At 38.8% G+C, this 23,199-nt stretch overlaps 1 protein-coding gene across 2 annotated transcripts; it reads left to right on the top strand.

The window, feature by feature from the left end:
• The first annotated feature begins 9,267 nt into the window (after positions 1 to 9,267).
• On the top strand, positions 9,268 to 22,244 carry fsta (follistatin a). 2 transcript variants are annotated; one of them, XM_061986578.2, is made up of 6 exons: positions 9,268 to 9,968; positions 10,242 to 10,439; positions 10,539 to 10,757; positions 10,828 to 11,052; positions 14,731 to 14,961; positions 21,162 to 22,244. In XM_061986578.2, exons 1-6 carry the CDS (start codon positions 9,878 to 9,880, stop codon positions 21,245 to 21,247), a joined length of 1,050 nt encoding a protein of 349 aa, XP_061842562.1. In that variant the 5' UTR covers positions 9,268 to 9,877; the 3' UTR covers positions 21,248 to 22,244. The 2 variants fall into 2 exon arrangements, with proteins under 2 accessions (XP_061842562.1, XP_061842563.1); XM_061986579.1 differs by having other exon boundaries at positions 9,270 to 9,968; positions 10,242 to 10,433.
• Positions 22,245 to 23,199: the final 955 nt, after the last annotated feature.

The raw sequence follows: 23,199 nt of genomic DNA, 5'->3' as shown, positions 1-23,199 counted from the left end.
CTAGTGTGTGAATGTGAGTGTGAATGTTGTCTGCCTATCTGTGTTGGCCCTGCGATGAGGTGGCGACTTGTCCAGGGTGTACACCGCCTTCTGCCCGAATGCAGCTGAGATAGGCTCCATCACCCCCCGCGAACCCCGAAAGGGACAAGCGGTAGAAAATGAATGGAATAGTAATAATTATTCAAAGAAACACCAGGTTGCAGACATTCTCTGTGTATGTTTTACACGTGTTTGTCCATCTTAAACATTCATTTTTATGTTCCAACACGTTTATCTGCGCATTTGTGAACTGTTGAGAGCGACCTTTGGCGCTATTTTTTGTTGGTAAATGACAGATGATGGAAGATTATCATCACACTTCAACATCTCTAACATGTAAATGCTGCCTCTTTGCTAGGTCAGCGTTGCAAAAAGAAATGTCTTAATTGTCTTACCCTGGATAAATAAAGGTTAAATAGATAAATAAATACATGTAAACTAGGAACTAAATGTTAATATACTACATTACCCAGAAAGCTTAACACTGTAGACAGGAACAGGAAGTAGGTCTGAGCCAGGCGGGAGAACAACAATTGTGCCATTTGATCAATAAAGTTGAAATATTGTTCCACGTTGTTGTTCCTGCTTGGTCTACACAATAAACAAACACACATTTTGCTGAGACAGCCGATGTGTGCGTCTGAGTGCTGCTCAGAGACTCATTTGATTCGCCAAAATGTGTGGGGAAAAGTTGCGAAGTGACGCGTAATTTACAGGGATTGGTTGAATTTGCATGAATTGGCACGTTTGCGACATGAGGAAATCCTGGAGGGACTGAAGGAATATGAGGGTCATAATTGTGGCGACACACTTTTTGCTCAGTGTGAATGTTGTTTTCATGCATGGAAATTAATAAACTAACGTTTTTGCTTTACTGTATTTTGGAGGGAAAAAAATCTAACTGTGTATTTCTTTTTCAGTGTCAAAGAGCAATAAAAACATTTTTTTTAAACAGTTTAACTTTCATTTTTATGTTCACGTAAAATTGGAATATATTAAAAAATATAAATTTATAAAATATACAATATATATAGAAATATATATGTATTTAAATATTCTAATATATTATACATTTAATAATTATATATTTTAAAACACAGCACAAATGTAATGTATTTTCTTGTTAGTTTTATCAGAGTTGTTCAAACTAACCTTTTGTTTTAGTTTTCATGCGAACTCGGTCGAGATATGACATGCAGGAAATTATTTTAGTCATATATATATATATATATACATATATATATATATATATATATATATATATATATATATGTTTGAATTACTAAAATAATTTCCAGCATGTCATATCTCGACCGAGTTCGCATGAAAACTAAAACAAAAGGTTTGTTTGAACAACTCTGAGATGTGTGCTGTGTTTTATATTTAATATTAATAACTATTACATCTCATATATCAGAATACATGCATATATTTATTATATACATTATAATATATATATAAAAAAGTGTTTATATGTATATGTATGTATGGTAGCACTTTAGTATGGGGAACATATTCACCATTAATTAGTTGCTTATAAAAGTAACAACGACTTTGTATGTATATAAAATTAAGAATTTAAAGTTATTTGGACACCCGGGGAACATATAAGGGTTAGGTTTAGGGTTAGGTTTAGAGTTACTAATAAGCAATAATTCTGAGGTTATTGAGGGAAAACTCATAGTTATTGGCATACTGGTTGTATAATAAGGCCATGCAGAATAAGGCATTAATAAGTACTTAATAATGACTAATTAAGAGCCAATATGTTACTAATTTGCATGTTAATAAGCAACTAATTATTGTTGTTATGTGTTACCCATATGTGTTACCCATACTAAAGTGTTACCATATATATATATATATATATATATATATATATATATATATATATATATATAACCCCTCTGCACGGTGGAAGAGGGGTTAGTGCGTCTGCCTCACAATACGAAGGTCCTGAGCAGTCCTGGGTTCAATCCCGGGCTCGGGATCTTTCTGTGTGGAGTTTGCATGTTCTCCCCGTGACTGCGTGGGTTCCCTCCGGGTACTCCGGCTTCCTCCCACTTCCAAAAACATGCACCTGGGGATAGGTTGATTGGCAACACTAAATTGGCCCTAGTGTCTGAGTGTGAGTGTGAATGTTGTCTGTATATCTGTGTTGGCCCTGTGATGAGGTGGCGACTTGTCCAGGGTGTACCCCGCCTTCCCGATTGTAGCTGAGATAGGCTCCAGCGCCCCCCACGACCCCGAAGGGATTAAGCGGTAGAAAATGGATGGATGGATGGATATATATATATATATACACTAAAATAATTTCCTGCATGTCATATCTGGACCTAGTTCGCATGAAAACTAAAACAAAAGGTGACTATATAAATGTGATGTGTGTGTGTGTATATATATATATATATATATATATATATATATATATATATATATATATATATATATGTATATACACATGTATGTATGTATGTATATATATATGTGTGTATATATATATATATATATATATATATATATATATATATATATATATATATATATATATATATATATATATATATATGTATGTATGTATCTGAGTGTGCACGCACACACACACACACACACACACACACACACACACACACACACACACACACACACACACACACGCATAATATATATATACATTTATCCATCCATCCACCTATTTCCTACCGCTTGTCCCTTTCGGGGTCGCGGGGGGTGCTGGAGCCTATCTCAGCTGCAATAACAAGCAAATACACGAGAAACCACATTCTGGGTGTATTGAAAGCGTTTGGCCACAAGGTGGCAGCATCGGAATTGACACAAAACGAAATGATGCAAATTCAGTTGGACTTTTAATTTGCACTGAACGTATTCAGCAATATTTCGGAAAAAAACTGAAATAAACGTTTGCTTTGTGTACCTAAATACATAACTGTTATTGTGCGTAAAGTTTACAGCGAGGGCCGTCTCTAATAAATCTTATACATCCATCACCTGATAACAAACAATAACAAGAATAACAATACAAATAATTGTTCTATGAAAGATCCAAACAAAACTCTGTTAAGAATTTTTGGTATCTCTTCCTCTAAAGTGTGGCTTCTCTCATCTGGAGGCCAAATGTTGCTTTCATGTGCAGCTGATCACACACACACACACACACACACACACACACACACACACACACACACACACACACACACACACACACACACACACACACACGCACACACATGCACGGACACACACACGCACGGACACACAATGTGACAATGTGACAAATGACAGTGTTACATACATATTAGTTGTTTTACTGCCTTTTCAACTGGAATGTCCCGCTTAGTAAAACAGCCCAATAGAAGAAAGACAATATTAGGATCAATAATCATCTTTCAGCAAAGGATTATTCCTGCAACTTTGTAATTTTGTGTGATTGTTGTCTGCCTGAATTTAAATAATAACGCTTGTATGGATTATTTTAGAGAAACTTAACCTTACATGTCTGAAAAGGAGTAGGAAGAAGCCGAGCTTATTGGATTCGAACTGCTTCTTCTCCATGCTGCAACAATCATGACGGTTCTTGTGTGAGAATGTCACTCTTCTTCTGACAGGGAGACAGACCATGGGTGTCCCCATCCGATATTGATATCAGATATTGCCGCGATATCTGCAAAAAAACAAGTATCGGATGATTTTGGTTTGCATGTAAAACCTGGATACAAGCAGTCCTGCAGCGTGTTGACTTGTGTGTGATATCATGTGCGATACAAGCAGTCCTGCAGCGTGTTGACTTGTGTGTGATATCATGTGGGATACAAGCAGTCCTGCAGCGTGTTGACTTGTGTGTGATATCATGTGCGATACAAGCAGTCCTGCAGCGTGATGACTTGTGTGTGATATCATGTGCGATACAAGCAGTCCTGCAGCGTGTTGACTTGTGTGTGATATCATGTGCGATACAAGCAGTCCTGCAGCGTGTTGACTTGTGTGTGATATCGAGTGTGATACAAGCAGTCCTGCAGCGTGTTGACTTGTGTGTGATATCGAGTGTGATACAAGCAGTCCTGCAGCGTGTTGACTTGTGTATGATATCATGTGCGATACAAGCAGTCTTGCAGCTTGTTGACTTGTGTGTGATATCATGTGCAATACAAGCAGTCCTGCAGCGTGTTGACTTGTGTGTGATATCATGTGCGATACAAGCAGTCCTGCAGCGTGATGACTTGTGTGTGATATCATGTGCGATACAAGCAGTCCTGCAGCGTGTTGACTTGTGTGTGATATCATGTGCGATACAAGCAGTCCTGCACCGTGTTGGCTTGTGTGTGATATCGAGTGTGATACAAGCAGTCCTGCAGCGTGTTGACTTGTGTATGATATCATGTGCGATACAAGCAGTCTTGCAGCTTGTTGACTTGTGTGTGATATCATGTGCGATACAAGCAGTCCTGCAATGTGTTGACTTGTCTGTGATATCATGTGCGATACAAGCAGTCCTGCAGCGTGTTGACTTGTGTGTGATATCATGTGCGATACAAGCAGTCCTGCAGCGTGTTTACTTGTGTGTGATATCATGTGTGATACAAGCAGTACTGCAGCGTGTTGACTTGTGTGTGTTATCATGTGCGATACAAGCAGTCCTGCAGCGTGATGACTTGTGTGTGATATCATGTGCGATACAAGCAGTCCTGCAGCGTGTTGACTTGTGTGTGATATCATGTGCGATACAAGCAGTCCTGCAGCGTGTTGACTTGTGTGTGATATCATGTGCAATACAAGCAGTCCTGCAGCGTGTTGACTTGTGTGTGATATCATGTGGGATACAAGCAGTCCTGCAGCGTGTTGACTTGTGTGTGATATCATGTGCGATACAAGCAGTCCTGCAGCGTGATGACTTGTGTGTGATATCATGTGCGATACAAGCAGTCCTGCAGCGTGTTGACTTGTGTGTGATACCATGTGCGATACAAGCAGTCCTGCACCGTGTTGGCTTGTGTGTGATATCGAGTGTGATACAAGCAGTCCTGCAGCGTGTTGACTTGTGTATGATATCATGTGCGATACAAGCAGTCTTGCAGCTTGTTGACTTGTGTGTGATATCATGTGCGATACAAGCAGTCCTGCAATGTGTTGACTTGTGTGTGATATCATGTGCGATACAAGCAGTCCTGCAGCGTGTTGACTTGTGTGTGATATCATGTGCGATACAAGCAGTCCTGCAGCGTGTTGACTTGTGTGTGATATCGAGTGTGATACAAGCAGTCCTGCAGCGTGTTGACTTGTGTATGATATCATGTGCGATACAAGCAGTCTTGCAGCTTGTAGACTTGTGTGTGATATCATGTGCAATACAAGCAGTCCTGCAGCGTGTTGACTTGTGTGTGATATCATGTGCGATACAAGCAGTCCTGCAGCGTGATGACTTGTGTGTGATATCATGTGCGATACAAGCAGTCCTGCAGCGTGTTGACTTGTGTGTGATATCATGTGCGATACAAGCAGTCCTGCACCGTGTTGGCTTGTGTGTGATATCGAGTGTGATACAAGCAGTCCTGCAGCGTGTTGACTTGTGTATGATATCATGTGCGATACAAGCAGTCTTGCAGCTTGTTGACTTGTGTGTGATATCATGTGCGATACAAGCAGTCCTGCAATGTGTTGACTTGTGTGTGATATCATGTGCGATACAAGCAGTCCTGCAGCGTGTTGACTTGTGTGTGATATCATGTGCGATACAAGCAGTCCTGCAGCGTGTTTACTTGTGTGTGATATCATGTGTGATACAAGCAGTACTGCAGTGTGTTGACTTGTGTGTGTTATCATGTGCGATACAAACAGTCCTGCAGCGTGTTGACTTGTGTGTGATATCATGTGCAATACAAGCAGTCCTGAAGCGTGTTAACTTGTGTGGGATACCATGTGCGATACAAGCAGTCCTGCAGCGTGTTTAGTTGTGTGTGATATTATGTGCGATACAAGCAGTCCTGCAGTGTGTTTAGTTGTGTGTGATATCATGTGCGATACAAGTAGTCCTGCAGCGTGTTGACTTGTGTGTGATACCATGTGCGATACAAGCATTCCTGCACCGTGTTGACTTGTGTGTGATATCATGTGCGATACAAGCAGTCCTGCAGCCTGTTTACTTGTTTGTAATATCATGTGCGATACAAGCAGTCCTGCAACGTGTTGACTTGTGTGTGATATCATGTGCGATACAACCAGTCCTGCAGCGTGTTGACTTGTGTGTGATACCATGTGCAATACAAGCATTCCTGCAGCGTGTTGACTTGTGTGTGATATCATGTGCGATACAAGCAGTCCTGCAGCTTGTTTACTTGTTTGTAATATCATGTACGATACAAGCAGTCCTGCAGAGTGTTTACTTGTGTGTGATATCATGTGCGATACAAGCGGTACTGCAGCGTGTTGACTTGTGTGTGATATCATGTGCGATACAAGCGTGTTGACTTGTGCAAAGATGGACAGTTAAGATCAAAATGTCCTCCAATAAACACACATGGTATTTATTTTCTTCTGTTTTAGTAATTTACAAAAGGTAAACATGCTGGGCTTTAGCAGCAACACAACAGCTAAGCACACAATAGCACACAAGCTAGACATACGTAACAATATTGCAGTGTAAAACAGCACATTTGTCAATATAAACATAATTATAGTTGTATATTACTTACACATACAAAGTCTCCAAGGCACATGTGTATTAGGAAGTATCGAGTAACAAACGTGTCCGCATCATTCAACTTACTGTGTCATGAGCTGAACTTAATGAATTATTGTATTACTAGGTGTCGCCGAAAAAACAATCACTGCTCCACTTCAACTTAAAGACCGCATAAGTCCTTTGCAGACAGTTAATAATAAACAGGTTAGTGTTTTTATACCTAGCATTGATTTATGTTTGACTCATTTCACTTCATCAAACCTTGTCAAACATTACACACTACAAAATAATACAGGTATGTATCTAATCAACATCAGTATCAAATAGTAGGCAAGCCTCCATTATCGGTAACGTATTGGAAGTGGAAAGGTTGTTTTAAAAACAGATAGATTTGTTAAAATAACTAAATCAATAACAGATAAATAACATAATACATGCCTGAATAATAAAATAAAATAAAAGTAAATGTTTAAAAAAAGGATGTAAATAAATAATGTACATTGTAAAAAGCAATTTGTAAATTTAATGCAAAAAAACCCCTGACCTCTCAGTCACCAGAATTTTACCGTCATTGTTATTTTTCCAGTGTATTTCTATAAGTGGAAAAAGGGTAACGTTGTTATTTTTATAGTCCTATTTTGGCAACTTAGCAGTTTGTGGTTTTTGTACCGTGGAATCTACGTTTTTTTTTTTTTTTACAGCTCATTAAATGGTAAATGGGTTATACTTGTATAGTGCTTTTCTACCTTCAAGGTACTCTAAGCGCTTTGACACATTCACCCATTCACACACACATTCACACACTGATGGCGGGAGCTGCCATGCAAGGCGCTAACCATGACCCATCAGGAGCAAGGGTGAAGTGTCTTGCTCAAGGACACAACGGGCGCGACGAAGTTGGTAGAAGCTGGGGTTCGAACCAGGAACCCTCAGGTTGCTGGCACAGCCACTCTCCCAACGGCGCCACGCCGTCCCCATTACAGTGATTGAAAAATGATACCACTGTTATTTTTATAGCAACATTCTGGGGACTGAGCCGCTGGTTTAGTTTTTTTGCTGTAACATTTACGATGTTTTTATTACAGTGTATTGTTGTAAATGAAAAAATGGTAACTGGTATTTTTGCGGTACAATTTTGCACTTAGCAGCTAACGTTTTCTTCTACGAATCCATGTTTTATTTTTGTTTTTTCACAGTTTATTTCTGTAAATGTAAAAAACCCATCAATGTCATTTTTACAAGAACATTCTGCTGACTGAGCTACCAGCTTTTTATAACTGCAAAATTGACAATGTTTTTCTTTACAGAGTATGGAAAAATGATAACGCTGTTATTTTAACAGCAAAGTTTTGCCCACTCAGAAGCTCGTGTTTGATATTGTATAATCTACCTTTTCTTATTTTGATTTTTACTGTAACATTGACAATGTTTTTTTTTTACAGTTTATTCCTGTAAATGTAAAAACGATACCACTGCTATTTTTGGCGAATGAGCTGCCTGTTTTTTTACCGTAACATCTACGATGTTTTTTTTGTTTGTTTTACACTTAATTACTATAAAAGAAAAAATGGTAACACTAGTATTTTTTAAGGTAGAATTTTGCAGACTTAGCAGCTAGTGTTTAGTTGTTGTTTTTTACTGTATAATCTACGTTTTATTTATTTATTTTACAGTTCATTAAATGTAAAATCTATATCGCTGTTATTTTTACGTAACAATTTGGTGACTGGGCTGCCATTTTTTTTTTTTTACCATAAAATATATGATGGATTTTTTTTCAGTTTATTACTGTAAATGGGAAAACGGTCACATTGGTATTACACTAAGCAGCTATTGTTTTTTTTGTTTCTTTTGTACCGTAGAATCTGTTTTGTTTGTTTGTCTTATTTTGTATTTTATTTGTTTTACAGCTTGTTACTGTAAATGTAAAAACGACACCATTGTTATGTTTACATAACATTCCAGGGACTGAGCTGCCAGGTTTTTTAAAGTAAAATGTACAATGTTTTTTTTTTTACAATGTGAATAGGAAAACAGTAACAATCAATTTTTATGGTAGAATTTTGCTGACTTAGCTGCTAGTGTTTTTTTTTTGTTTTTTTTACAGTATAATCTACCTTATTTCCCAGTTTTTGCAGGTTATTACTGCAAATTTAAAAACAATACCACTGTTATGTTTATAGTAACATTCTGGCATTTTTTTTAAAATCGTATTTTATTAAAAATGCACGATATTTGACAATATATTGTGTGTTCTGTGTAAAAAAAAAAGTAACACTATGTTATGATTTCTGTGACTTTTTGCTTTTTTATGAATGCATATGCACCGACTTGACAATCATACGAATGGTGCTGATGCTGCCAACAGAAGTGCGTGTGCGTGCGCGTGCGCGTGCGCGTGCGCGTGCGTCTTGACAGGACGCGGTGTCAAAGGAAAGAAGACGGGATTACCGCACCGCCGGTTGTCTGCAAGCACGATCGTCACCTTCTTGGCGGCGTCTGCTCGGGAACAAAAACTTGCGCACGGAAGAGGTCGCACAAGGACTTCTGAAAGGTACACGCACAAGCACACACACCGCTGTGTGTGTGTGTGTGTGTGTGTGTGTGTGTGTGTGTGTGTGTGTGTGTGTGTGTGTGTGTGTGTGTGTGTGTGTGTGTGTGTGTGTGTGTGTGCGTGCGCGCGTGAAATGCAACACCCGGCTGGGGAAACAGGTTTGCTGATATTTAAAACAGCTTGACCCGGAGAGAAACCAAACAACTGTCTGCGCTAATATTAGAAGCGTACGCGCGCGCGCGCAGCCGTCGCGCTGCCACGTGACCCGAGATTGACACTTTTGTCTGCCGGACAACAAAAGACCACCCGGAAGCACGTGAGTGACATCTTTTATCGTCCAAAGATCTTATTTCTGTGCGGGGAGAAAGTTGTCACCTGACTGCGAGTGAAAAACTTTGCACAAAAAAAAAAAAAAAAAAAAAAAAGAGGGGAGGAGAAGAAGGGAAAAAGTCTCCCCACGCCCACAGGTTCCCGCCCACCAGAGACAGTGAAGCCGAGACCCTTATAGACTTAAAACGAGGCTGCGTTCTCCCGCGGACACTTCTTGACGTGAACGTTACTTCTGCAACTTGTGCTCCTGCGCCATCATGTTTGGGATGCTGAGACATCTTCGGCCGGGCTTCTTCTTCTTCTTCTTCGTCTTCTTCTGCCTCCTCGTGGAGCATCACAAAGTTCAAGGTAAGCAGCACTTTTTTTTGCACGCTTTTATTGCTTTTTGCACACAACTTTGGTGCGTTTTTCAAACAACTTTTTTTTTTTAGTATTCATTTGCTGTGAAAAGCATGCAGGTGCTTTTTGCGCGGGACAACTTTTCTGCACTTTCTGTGTCCATTTTTTAAAATGGGATTAGTGCAACTCCATCATTTGTCACGCTTTCTTTTGGACTTTCCCCCCCCTTCTGCGAGGTTTTATTGTGATTTTGAGGTTATTTCCTGTGCTTTCTCGTCCCAGCGGGCAACTGCTGGCTGCAGCAGGGCAAGAACGGCCGCTGCCAGGTGCTCTACATGCCGGGCATGAGCCGGGAAGAGTGCTGCAGGAGCGGCAGACTCGGCACATCGTGGACCGAGGAGGACGTCCCCAACAGCACCTTGTTCAGGTGGATGATCTTCAACGGCGGAGCCCCCAATTGCATACCTTGCAAAGGTGGAGGTGCACTCATTTTCTTTGTCGTTTCCCCGCGCGTCACGTGCGTAATTGCTCCCGTTGTTGTTTCCTTGTTTTACTCACGTGGCGTGCGCTCCCCTCCAGAAACGTGCGACAACGTGGACTGCGGCCCCGGCAAGAGGTGCAAGATGAACCGGAGGAGTAAACCGCGGTGCGTGTGCGCGCCGGACTGCTCCAACGTCACGTGGAAGGGACCCGTGTGCGGCTCGGACGGCAAGACCTACAAGGACGAGTGCGCCTTGCTCAAGGCCAAGTGCAAAGCCCAGCCGGACCTGGACGTGCAGTACCAAGGCAAATGCAAAAGTAAGTGCACGCGCGCACGCTCGCACGCACGCGCCAACGCACCTTCTAAAGTTGTTTCCCCCCCGTGCAGAAACGTGCCGTGACGTGCGGTGCCCCGGCAGCTCCACCTGCGTGGTGGACCAGACCAACAACGCCTATTGTGTGACGTGTAATCGGATTTGTCCCGAGGTGACGTCACCCGAGCAGTACCTGTGCGGCAACGACGGGATCGTGTACGCCAGTGCGTGCCACCTGAGGCGCGCCACCTGCCTGCTGGGCCGCTCCATCGGGGTGGCCTACGAGGGCAGATGCGTCAGTAAGTCCACTTCATGCATGAATTTATTTTGGAGGTTAGAGCAATAAGGAGAGCAAGTAGATGCATCATGGAAAGGCAGGTGGAAGTAGATAGGAGGAAGTAGATAAGTCATGGAAAGGTAGGAGGAAGTAGATAGGTCATGGAAAGGCAGGTGGAAGTAGATAGGAGGATGTAGATACGTCATGGAAAGGGAGAAATAAGTAGATATGTCATGGAAAGGTAGGAGGAAGTAAATGTGTAATGGAAAGGTAGGAGGAAGTTGATACGTCATGGAAAGGTAGGAGGAAGTTGATACGTCATGGAAGGTAGGAGGAATTAAATACGTCATGGAACGGCAGGAGAAAATGGCAGAGATGTTGAAACATGGTGGAGAGCTGGGATGGGGGCCCTAAATGTCGGAATAATGTATAGCGGTGGGCGATACAGTGCTAATATTGCCAATCCTGATATCGTGACCGATACTAATCCTTGAATAATGTTGCAAATATGCCAGCAATGAGTTAACTATGTTCATCATAATATTTAATTCAAATAGAAAAAAAATATATATTTTTAATAACTAAATGCGCCAATTTCCGTTAGTAATGTAAAATGTATTAAAATAACTCCCTTCTTATGTTTAATTACACGCAAAAAAGTTACTAGTAGGGTTGATATTGATATCAGTCCGATATCAGCAAAAAACAAACATCGTATGATATCGGCTCGATACAAGCAGTCCTACTTGTCAGACAGTTATCGTCTAAATGTCCTCCGATTAGCACACAAGGTTGGTCTTTCCTTCTGTTTTAGTCAAGTCATTTAAAGCAGCTACACAACAGCTAAGCACACTATAGCACACAAGCTAGACATGCATAATAATAATTGACCAGTGTAAAACTATACATTTGTCAATATGAACAAATATCAAATAATTAAACTTGCATATTACTTGCACATACAAAGGCAGGAGCATATTAGAAAGTATCCAGTAACAAACGTGTCCGCGTCATTGAACTTACTGCGGCATGAGCTTAATTTAATGACTTATTAAGTGTCGTAAAAAATTATTTTTTTTAAATGCCACTCCACTTCAACTTAAAGACAGCATACCAGATGGCAATAATAAATAGGTGAGTGTTTTTCATATCTAGCATTGTTCTTTGCTAGATCAAACCTTTTCTAACATATAGGGCTCCATCGGAAGTGGACAGACACGCCTGTGAAAAACAACGCAATAGAATGTAGCACAAAAAAGTACAGTATTTTTATGAAGTAATGTCCATTAGCAGCTTCTCCATATTTCAATAGATACATGTTCCCAGTTTAAAAAATATATTTTATCGCCTTTGACGTTATGGGCTTGTTCTGCTTCAGTATGATGCCGACTCGCAGTTCTACACTCCAACCGCTTCACGTTCTGTCATGTTCCTGATGATTTCTGTCTTTAATTCAAAGAATGTCATCACTTCTTCTTCTCAGCACTGTCCTTCACGCTCACTTCCTTCCTTCCCATGCTTAGAAAAACTAAAGTTATGCCTATTTCTGGCTGTAAGCTAATGCTAGCGAGTATGAGCGGGGTTCACTGTGATATTCTCGCCTGGGGGAGGCTCGGAACTAAAAACATGGCGATGAGCCAGCTCCTATCTCAAAATACTCACAAGTGGAAGCACTAATGTATTCACACAAGGAAAGTAATAATGGTGTGACCAGAAACATCTTGTTTTGGCAAATAATAAGGACGCTCCGTTATTTACCAGGCTTAGCTCTGAAGTGACGTCGCCATAAGGCCCCGTGATCTGTCAGGGGCCCCCTTTTTCCTGAATAAGCACATGTAAAATGTCAATTAATGAATGACATTCGTATCAAATTTAACCGCAAATGTATTCCTAGCCCCTTCCTGCTCTGCCACTGATAAGAATATAACGGCAAATGTTGACTGTGACGCATAGCGTTAGTGATGGCTTGTTGACAACCCCGGCCAGTGACGTCTGAGGAAAATATGCAAATGGTTGTCAAATTTGTTATTTTGCACACAAAAAAAAGATTAATTTATCAATTTATGTTCTATTAATTTTGTTTCAGTGCAAAACGTGCATCAAATGAAATTCAAGTTTGAGTAAAAAAAATGATTAAAAATAGTGGAGTAAATAAAAAAAATTCTAAAATTGTGTAATGGAGGGGTTTGGGGGTTCCAAAATCAAATCCTGCTGAGGGGCCAAATTTAGCCAGGGGCCGCGTGTGTTAATATGAAATAACCGTGCCAAATGCTGATAAATATGAGGGTTTTATCAGGAAGAACGCTAATAAAAATAACTATTTAGATTCTACTCCATTTTTGTTTACTGCAGTAACAATTCAACTCCTGTTTAACTTAAAGCTGTTGTTTAAAAAACATTTTAAAATTATATTCAAGTTTGATTTTAAAAAAAAGTCTACAAATTGATTTTTTTTGTAAGGGGGGGCTTAAAGTAAAATTCTGCTTTGGGCCCCAATTTAGCTAGGGGTGGCCATGGCGTTGAGCCTGATATTTCAAAAATGATAGTCTTATTGGTTTCATTTAATGTGACCAAACATTAATTGCAATTCAACATGCCGAGAACAGAGTTGTTTTTTTATTTGTTCATTATTCATTTGTTGCAATGTTTTCAAAAAAAATTACTCAACATCTTGTCTTTCAACTTTGCCCTTTATCTTAGAAATTATAATTGCAGTGAAGGTAATTTATTTAAAAAAAAAAATACATGCAGAAAAAAAACAATTAATTGAATAATGTAGCACAAAAAGAAAACAATGATATGTAAATTATAAATAAATTTAAAAAACACACAAAAAAAATTATATCTACTCTTATGCTTAGATATACTTGTTGTAATTGTACAGCTTATCATACTCATTATTTCGCAGTTTAAATAGAGACTGTGTGGTGGTTACCTATGCTTGTCATATATATATATATATATATATATATATATATATATACATATAAATGACAGAAATATTCTGGATATAACTTATTAAATATGTCCATTTATCTCTAATACTAAATGTTAATGTTTCCATTTCTATTATCTGTGTCAGGACTGTTGTCCAGGATGTTATATTTGGTGCTGTGGTGTCTTTCCAAATCGTTGTTATCTGTTTAACTGCATTGATTATCAGTATATTATATATATATATATATATATATATATATATATATATATATATATATATATATATATATATATGTATGTGTGTGTGCGTGTGTGTGCTGGTATATAGCACTTCTTCTGTTTGCACGTCCCCTTTAAAGCATAATCATGATCTCATCATATTTGTGTCCTCTTCCCAAACGGGTAACAACATTGGGCAGGTAAACAACACGTTTGCCATGGGTTGGCCACACCCCTTCCCTGAGCTACCGAGGGGGTCTATTCTGTGAATAAGGCTACTAGTTTACAATGCTGCCCCTAGTGTCCGTCGAAGGTGTTTATCATGCACTTGATTACTTCCTGATGTTGGCAGCGCTTGCCCGTATTGGACAGCGTGCGGGAACAGCAAAGCACTCGGAGGATTTCTCTCTATGAGAGAGTGTGAAAAAAAATCTAATTAAAGCTTGACAAAACAGGATGTGTTCGAGTCCCCCAGGCGGTTATTTGATCCTGCGCTTGGCCGCCAATCAAAGATCTCCCCTGATCCTCTGCTCCGTCCTCCCAGAGGCCAAGTCATGCGAGGACATCCAGTGCAGCGCCGGCAAGAAGTGTCTGTGGGACGGCCGCATGAGTCGAGGACGGTGCTCGCTGTGCGACGAGACGTGTCCGGAGAGCCGGACAGAGGAGGCGGTGTGCGCCAGCGACAACACCACCTACCCCAGCGAGTGCGCCATGAAGCAAGCCGCCTGCTCCGTGGGGGTGCTGCTGGAGGTCAAACACTCGGGATCTTGCAACTGTAAGTAAATATGACAAGAAAGACCCCCCCCCCCCACTCCCCAAGACTATATTCCATATTTGCTGAAAAGTGCCACCCCCCCTTTATTTCCTAACTTTCCCCAAAGTTCCGCCCCCAAACACCACCACAGCAAGCAAAACGGACTTGGAATGGACTGGCATGTTGTTGTTTTGTTTTGTTGTGATTCCTCTGCCAAACATGAAGAAAGACTGTCATTCAATGTGGGCGGAGTCTCTTAGCAGGGGTGTCCAAAGTGCGGCCCGGGGGCCATTGGAGCGGAATTTTTTTCACCTTTTATAAATAATATTACAAAAAAATACAAAACGGAATATTAGAAAGTGGAATATAAAAGGTGTAATGTTGACACAAAGCTGCCATGTTGGTGCTCAAAAGATATTAAAAACTTAGAATCGATCTGAAGTTGATTTAGAGATTTAAGCAATGAAAGTAAAAATATAAAATATATTTATACTGTACATATATATGACTTATTTGGACCAATTTCATGACTGAGACCCTTGTGGGTCCCATGGGACCTTAAACCTAGACCTTAAACCTAGACCTTAAACCTAGAGCATATCATATATTGATTTATGACTTTTTAAAAACATTTTTATGAGTGGGGGCCATTTGGGTGCCCGAGACCTTTAGACTGATTTTTTTTTTTTTTAAATGTCATTGCTCAAAAAAACTAAAATTTACCAAAAAGCAAAGCTGTTATGAATTATGGACCTATTTAAGGCTCCAATTACTTCACATCAAATATTCCATTTTGAACATTTTTTGGTGGAAAATATTGCATATTTGATGTTTTTCCTTGAAAAAAAGAACGAGGTTTGACAGGTCATAAAACAGAAAAAAAACATTTATGTCAACAGTGAGATCTGAAGTTGATATATAGATATTTAGGTGTGAAAACAATAACAAATTAATAATCTATGACTTATTTGTTTTAATAACTGAGACCCTTTTGGGTCCCCGGGACTTTTAGCATTCACCAAAACTGAGGGAGAGTCTACAATATATATTATATTATAATAAATGAAAATAATCAAAATGCTTTCATTTGTCGGTGTGCGGCCCTCAGAGGACAAAGTTTGGACGCCCCTGACTTAAGATTTTCCAGTCCTTCCATGCACTCCCACCGGTGCATGTTGCCTTAGTCCTGACGTGCTGGTCAAGTAACCAGGGATGGGCAGTCCACTAGCTTTCCTGAAAAAAAACAACAACAAAAACAGGTCACGGGATGTGAAATTCACTCGCCTGAAAGTTCTGAACTCCTCTTTCCATGCCAGAAAAATGAGGCTGTCATAGTTCACATAGTTGACATGGTGTTGTTCTTCTTTCAAATGTGAGACAACTCCACAGTGCGCCCTGCTGGTTGCCTCCATGGATTCCTCACTTGCATGATGAGAGTTAGGGTTGGCTACTGAAGACCCTACTTTTTGGGCACCCACCAAATCCCGCCGGTGCCACCACGTTAAATCCAACGCTGACATGTTACGGTGCCTGGGTTGCCCCTTCGCACGTGGCGATCACACCAGCAGCACTGAGAGCGGGCTGAACCAAACTACCTCCTTGTTAATGCTACAATTTACAAAGCCTCCATCCATTTTCTACCGCTCGTCACTCAAAAAAAGCTCAGAAGAAATGATGCACTAGCTTGATGCTGATATACATTGGCTTTGCTATTGACATGCTACTGATTAGCATGAGCAGTTTTACATGGCGCCTTCAAATCTGTTAAAAAAAACTACAACAAAGATGCACGTTACAATTAAACAGCTGGTGTGTAATAAGTACAATACTTACAGTATTAACACTTCTTTGCAAACTTAAGTTATACTGTTATTTTGCACTAAAAACATAAATTATTGAACAATCTCTTTACGGTTCATTTGTTTTAGTACAAAGCATGAGTCAAATTAAATTCAAGTTTGAGTATAAAACTCATTCCACATAGATAGAAACATGTAAAAACATTTTGTAACAAGGAAATCAACAGAGATTTTTTACAGCGTGATAATTTAAAGTTAACACCTGGATATCAATTTAATTTTCCTGAGGGAACTCTCCTGAAGGAATCAATAAAATACTATCTATCTATCTAGTTTTTTTCTGGCAACCCAAAACTGTAAAAAAAAAATTATTCGGTAGATTTTATTTTTATGTTTTGTTATTTACACCAAATTACAATCAATGGAAAAATTATATTTTTACGACACGTCTGAGCTGCCGGCTTTTTACCGTAAAACCTTAGGTTGTTGTTTTTACACTTTATTTTTGTAAACGTAAAAACACTACCACTTTTGTTTTTATGGTCAGATTCCGGCAACTGAGCTGACAGTTTTTTTTAACCGTGAAATCCTCTGACTCGCGTACAGTATTCTGGAACGTTAACGCCCTCTCGGCAGCGATTCGGATGTGAATCGTTTTTTTTCCGGCGACCCTAAACCGTAAAAAAAAAAAAAAAAATCCGTAGATTTATATTTTTAAAAAACTGTCAGTTGCGCCACCAACGTTTTTATGTATGGTGTTTTTTTTGTTTTTTTTTTACAGTGCATTACTGTAAATGGAAAAACAGTTCCACTGTTATATTTTACAGTAAAGCTGTTGGTTATTTTTACTGTTATTTTTACTAAAATTGTGGTGACTGAACTGATATTATTTTACTGTAAAATCACTTTTTTTGAAGTGAAATAATGCCTACCATACTTTGACAGTTAAAACCCGCTAGGCAGCGATTCGGATGTTCATGAATTTTTTCCGGCAACCCTAATTTAAAAAAAAAAAAACAGTAGACGAGTGTCTGCTCAGTCACCGGAATTTTACCATAAAATGTATGTTTCTTTACCCCGCCACATTACTATAAATAGAGAACTGTTATTTTTACGGAATGTTTGAGTTGCCCTTTTTTGTTTTTCTTTTGACAATAAGATTCTGACAACTGAGCTGCCAGTTTTTCATTGTGACTTTTTGACAGTGTACAGTAACAATGCTTACAGTGCGGTTTCAGGCTTAAATACATTTTTCCTGGGAACCCTTATATGTAAAAAAAAAAAAATTGTAAATGTTATGCCGCTCACTGGCCAGAATTTTACCGTCAAATATATAATGTGTTTTTTTTTTTTTTTACCACACATTACTATGAATTAAAAAACAGTTCCACTGTTACTTTTTACGTAATAATTCTGGCAAATGAGCTGCTATTTTGTTTTCCTGTAAAATCATTTTTACAGTGTATTATTGTCAATCAAAAAAATTTTTTTTTTAAAGTGTAATACTCGGAAAACTTGGTAAGTTAAAACACTCGAGGCAGCGATTCGGATGTTCATACTTTTTTTTACAGAAATCTTAAACTTAAAGAAAAAAATTCTGTAGATTTCACGAAAAAAAAAACTTTTGTTTTACCGTAAAAATTTATGTTTTTTTTTTTTTTTTACACCACATTACTATAAATTGTAAAAACGTTTCTACTGTTATTTTTTTACGATAACTTAGCTGCTAGTTTTTACTGTAAAATCCACAAAAAATTGTTTACAGTTGGGGGTTGCTGTAAAAATGCTGCTGAAAGTGCGTTAACTTTCCAAAGAATGTACGTTTATTTTTTTACACCACATAACCATAAATGGAAAAAACGGTTCTACTGTTATTCTTTACGGTAAAGGAGCTGCCAGTTTTTTACTGTAATATCACAAACATTCTTTTTACAGATAAGGGTTGACAATTCACGTCCGAAATGCTGCCAAAAGTGTGCTGGCTTTCCAAAGCCCTGCAAGCATTGTAAAAAAGATTTGACGGTAAAAAAAACAACTGGCAGCTCGGTCACCAGAAAAAAGTTGTTTCCATTTACAGTAACGCACTGTAAAAACAACGACCGTAGCGTAAAAATAACAGTGTTTCCATTTACAGTCATTTGGTGTAAAAACCATCGTACATTTTACAGTCAATTCTGGCGACTGAATAAAAGATCAAGTATTTTCTTAATGTATTTGAATCCTGATTCTTATAAATCACTACTTTGAATCGATTCATCATTTTTAAGAATACTTTTTTTAAGGCCATCTCTGCGTTGTTTTTACAGTGCGTTCCTGTAAATAGAAAAATTAACTCCGTTATTTTTTTTCTGCTGACCAAGCTGCCTATTTCCCAGCCCCCCCCCCCCAAAAAATATTAAATATTTTTTCTACAGCTGTCGGAAAAAAAATATCGATTCACTTCTGAATTTCGATTTTTTTAAATGACGATTCTACACTGGTACACAGTTTTCAAGAATACTTTTTTTAGGCCATCTCGACGTTGTTTTCACTGTAAATACAAAAACGCTACCACTGTTATTTTTGACCATAGAATTCCGGCGACTGAGTTGGTAGCATTTTACTGTAAAGTGCGTCTTTTTACAGTGTGATCCTGCTTAATGTTCTTTGGAAAGTTAGCCAGAATTAGCTGCGAGTACAATATCCCGTGTTCACCCCCAACTCTACAAGGGAAGCAAAAAAAAAAACGACGGTACTTGCCAAGCAAAATATTTCTGCTGCGATACTTGGTGTGAAAAGTGTGAGAAATATGGTATCAATCCATCATTCTGCCCATCCCTAGTCCTGAACGTCTTGTCTATTCCCCTTTTTGCTGCTGCATTTCTTTTTCCTGCTTTGGCTGTAAATCAATCTGTTCTGATGTTGTGATCATCTCTGAGTCATTGGCATGATGGTGATCGTAAGATTGGTGCCACAAGGTGATCATCACCTAGAGTAGACTACCTATCTGGAGAGCAGACTTGATTTGAGAGTGGGGAGTATGGCTGTCAAACTGAGCAACAGCCTGAAGGAAGTTTCACATTTACATTCCATGTTGCTCCATAAAAACAATGTTAGCTTCGATGAGTGTGTGTGTGTGTGTGTGTGTGTGTGTGTGTGTGTGTGTGTGTGTGTGTGTGTGTGTGTGTGTGTGTGTGTGTGTCTTCTTGTACTTTTACCCTTCTTGAGACATCAACAAGGAAAAGTACCTTCCATATGAGGACCGGTGAACAAGTTAGGACATAAATCATGGTCCCAATACGGAAAACCATTGCATCTAATACAGAATGTCTCATTTGCACCCCTGGTGGTGAAATCTATCAAAAAGAGGGATTTTTCAAATTGAGTGTGTGTCGGTTTTAAAATTGCTCCCCCTCTGGTCAACATATGAAATAACAAGTGTGTGTAAAAATTGAAAGTGCTCCCCCTCTAGTCAACATATGAAATAACAAGTGTGTGTAAAATTTGAAAGTGCTCCCCCTCTGGCCAACATATGTAATAACAAGTCTGTGTAAGAAATTGAAACACGCCCCCTTTGGCCAAAATTATTTAGAAAAAATAAAATATGTATATAGAGACATACTGTTATAACTTGAAGTAAATAATGAAGATTAAAATACAACTACAAACAAAAAACTAAAAAAATTCATCAAAAGCTTACCTTATTATAATTTACATAGTATGAATATATTATTAATGTTGTAAATACAAATCTTTATATATCTAGAAAGGGTGGTCCTAAACAGGTAGGCAATTTTCAGAAGTCTCAAGAAGGTAAGAAATACAAGAATGTGTGTGTGTGTGTGTGTGTGTGTGTGTCTGTGTGTGTGTGTGTGTGTGTGTGTGTGTGTGTGTGTGTGTGTGTGTGCGTGTGTGTGTGTGTGTGTGTGGCCTACCTTAAGGTATGCTATTACACTCGAGGGACCAACTTCATGATCACTTTATGGGCTAAATATTTCTCAGCATTTTGAGGGTTTTTTGTAAGCCACGCCCTTCTCTTTTTCCTCATTCGAAACAAAACAAAAACAAACAAAAACCCACGCCACATTTTATTGTTGTCGCTTTGCTTGTTCTTTTATTTTCCAATTGTGTGTCCGAATGTAAAAAAAAAAAAAAAAAAAAAAAGTGTAAAGGAAATACCTCAGAGTTGTGTTATTGATCTGCTTGTCAAGGCGGGGCTGTGACTCCTCCGCCGCTAAACAAGGAGAAATCAGCGTTTCTTTCACAAATCCACTGGACAGCACCCCCCCACCTCTCCCCCCGAACCCCCACCCGACTTGACCTGACCCCGCCTCCTCCGGCCCGTCCCATCCATCCCACTTTTTTTTTCATCTTTGATGTCATAATAGTGGATGCCCCGTGTTGTGGTCCACATTCATACAACAGTTATATTCCCTCATGTAGCCATCACAGAAGACCCGGTGGAGGATGATGAGGAAGATGAAGACTACAAGGCCTATGTCCATTTATCATCTGTACTGGATGGATAGACCCCTCCCCCCACACCCTCATATGACACCACCCCCCTTCAGTATGTCCATACTGTACATTATGTGTATGCTTATTTATTTTTGAAACAAAAAGGAAGTATACATATAGTTCAGTCTGCTAGATGTTTATTTATACTTTTGTTGTCTTTTCTAATTTATACATTTACTATGTCGGGCTTACGATCTTTATTACCACTCTCCCTTTGTTTTTTGTGTGTGTTCTCTTTTTTTTTTTATATCATGAAGAAATATATTTGTCCAAAGAGAAACAGTGTTATTTATTTGTCATTTTTTGACCGTGCAAGTACAAAAGCTGTAAATGGCATTCCGCTTTCATTCAGCTGTGAAAACAAAACAAACAAAAAAAGTTGCTTGTCGCCGTCAAATCTCTATCACAGGTGTTTATGTCACACTTACGCAAATGCATGTTTAAGCTGTGTGTTTATTTATTGGGAATATATCTTTTTTTATGTACAGTTTCTGGTTTGTTTACAGATCACAATAACTGACCAAAGGGATTCTCTCAATGGTTTTTCAACAAAAAAAGAAAAGAAAAAAAGGACGCAGCAGTAATTACGTTTTTCCCTTCCTGGTTTTCAGTTCACCTTTAGGCCTTTTAGGATTGTAGACGTTGTAAACACAAAAGAGGTACATTTGGCGATAATACTTGATGGAAACATTGTGCCATTTAACTTGTGTGTGTGTTTGTATGTGTGTGTGTGTGCGTGTGTGTGTGTGTGTGTGTGTGTCTGTGTGTTATTATTTGCCAATATTGCTCCTTCAGAGCTCCAATAAGATGAACTGCAGTATTTGACAATAATATTTTATCTTTCTCTCTCTCAGTTTTATTGTCCAAACATCACAAGAGAAATACACAAATTCTCTTACGAATATATAGTTTTGTATTTTTTATGTAAATGTCATATGTACATAACAAAGTTTGAGGGTATTTGTACAGATATGAAAAGTAAAACAATAAAAGGTTTTTTTCCTTATACTTCTGCTGACTGTTGTCGTTTGTGGATATTATTTATTAGCCTTTATTTAACCAGGTAAAATCCCATTGAGATCAAAGATCTCTTTTCCAAGGGAGACCTGGCCAAGAGGGCAGCAGCAAGGTTACATTAAAAACAGTAAACAAATACATAAAACATCACATTTACAACATTTAAACTTGCTCACATGACACATGTGCATACAGACAAGGTAGACTGCAATCCTTTCACAGAAGCTTTAAACTCATTCAACGTAACTAGGGTTTGAAGTTTAATGTTCGATTGTAGGTTATTCCAAGCCTTCGGTGCTGAAAACCTAAATGCTTTCTTGCCCAGTTCAGTTCTTACTTTGGGGACGACAAATTGCAGAACATTCATTGGACGACGATTGTGACTTCCTTGTTTCTTTGTTAAAAGACAAGACAGATAAGATGGAGTGATACCCAGAATGGTTTTGTAGATGAAAACATACCAATGAGTGAGGCGTCAAGCCCATAAAGATGTCCAGTTAACCATTGAGTATAACACACAATGGTGAGTAAGGGGAGCGCAATTGGTGATGAATCTCAGTGCACCGTGGTACACACTATCCAGCTTGTGGAGACAACCAGCAGTAGCATTCATGTACAACACATCTCCATAGTCAATAACAGGTAAAAAGGTTGTTTCCACCAATTTCTGTTTCACAGTAAAAGAAAAGCAAGACTTGTTTCTATAATAAAATCCCAGTAAAAGTTTCCGTTTTTTTACAATATGCAAGAATATGACTTTAAATAAAATAGGGATTTTTTTTTCGTGACCCCAGGGAACGTGCTTTATCAGTATCATGCTTCAAAAAGCAGTGCACTACAAAACGTGCTCATTGACTTCCTCATTTTGATTAAAAAAAAAAGAAAATCAGCACAAATTGTTTTATTTGTTTGTTTTTTTGTAGGTTCATGTGTTTTATATATTTAT

Source organism: Nerophis lumbriciformis, linkage group LG12 (assembly GCF_033978685.3).
Source record: "Nerophis lumbriciformis linkage group LG12, RoL_Nlum_v2.1, whole genome shotgun sequence".
In the NCBI taxonomy this organism is placed as follows: Eukaryota; Metazoa; Chordata; class Actinopteri; order Syngnathiformes; family Syngnathidae; genus Nerophis; species Nerophis lumbriciformis.
This window is presented reverse-complemented; position numbering and strand designations above follow the sequence as displayed.

Bases quoted from the DNA above. Each gene is read 5' to 3' on its own strand.
- fsta (XM_061986578.2), top strand. From the start codon at position 9,878: ATGTTTGGGATGCTGAGACATCTTCGGCCGGGCTTCTTCTTCTTCTTC. The intron at 10,440-10,538 runs GTGCACTCATTT...GCTCCCCTCCAG, and splicing joins CATACCTTGCAAAGGTGGAG to AAACGTGCGACAACGTGGAC. The intron at 11,053-14,730 runs GTAAGTCCACTT...CCGTCCTCCCAG, and splicing joins CTACGAGGGCAGATGCGTCA to AGGCCAAGTCATGCGAGGAC.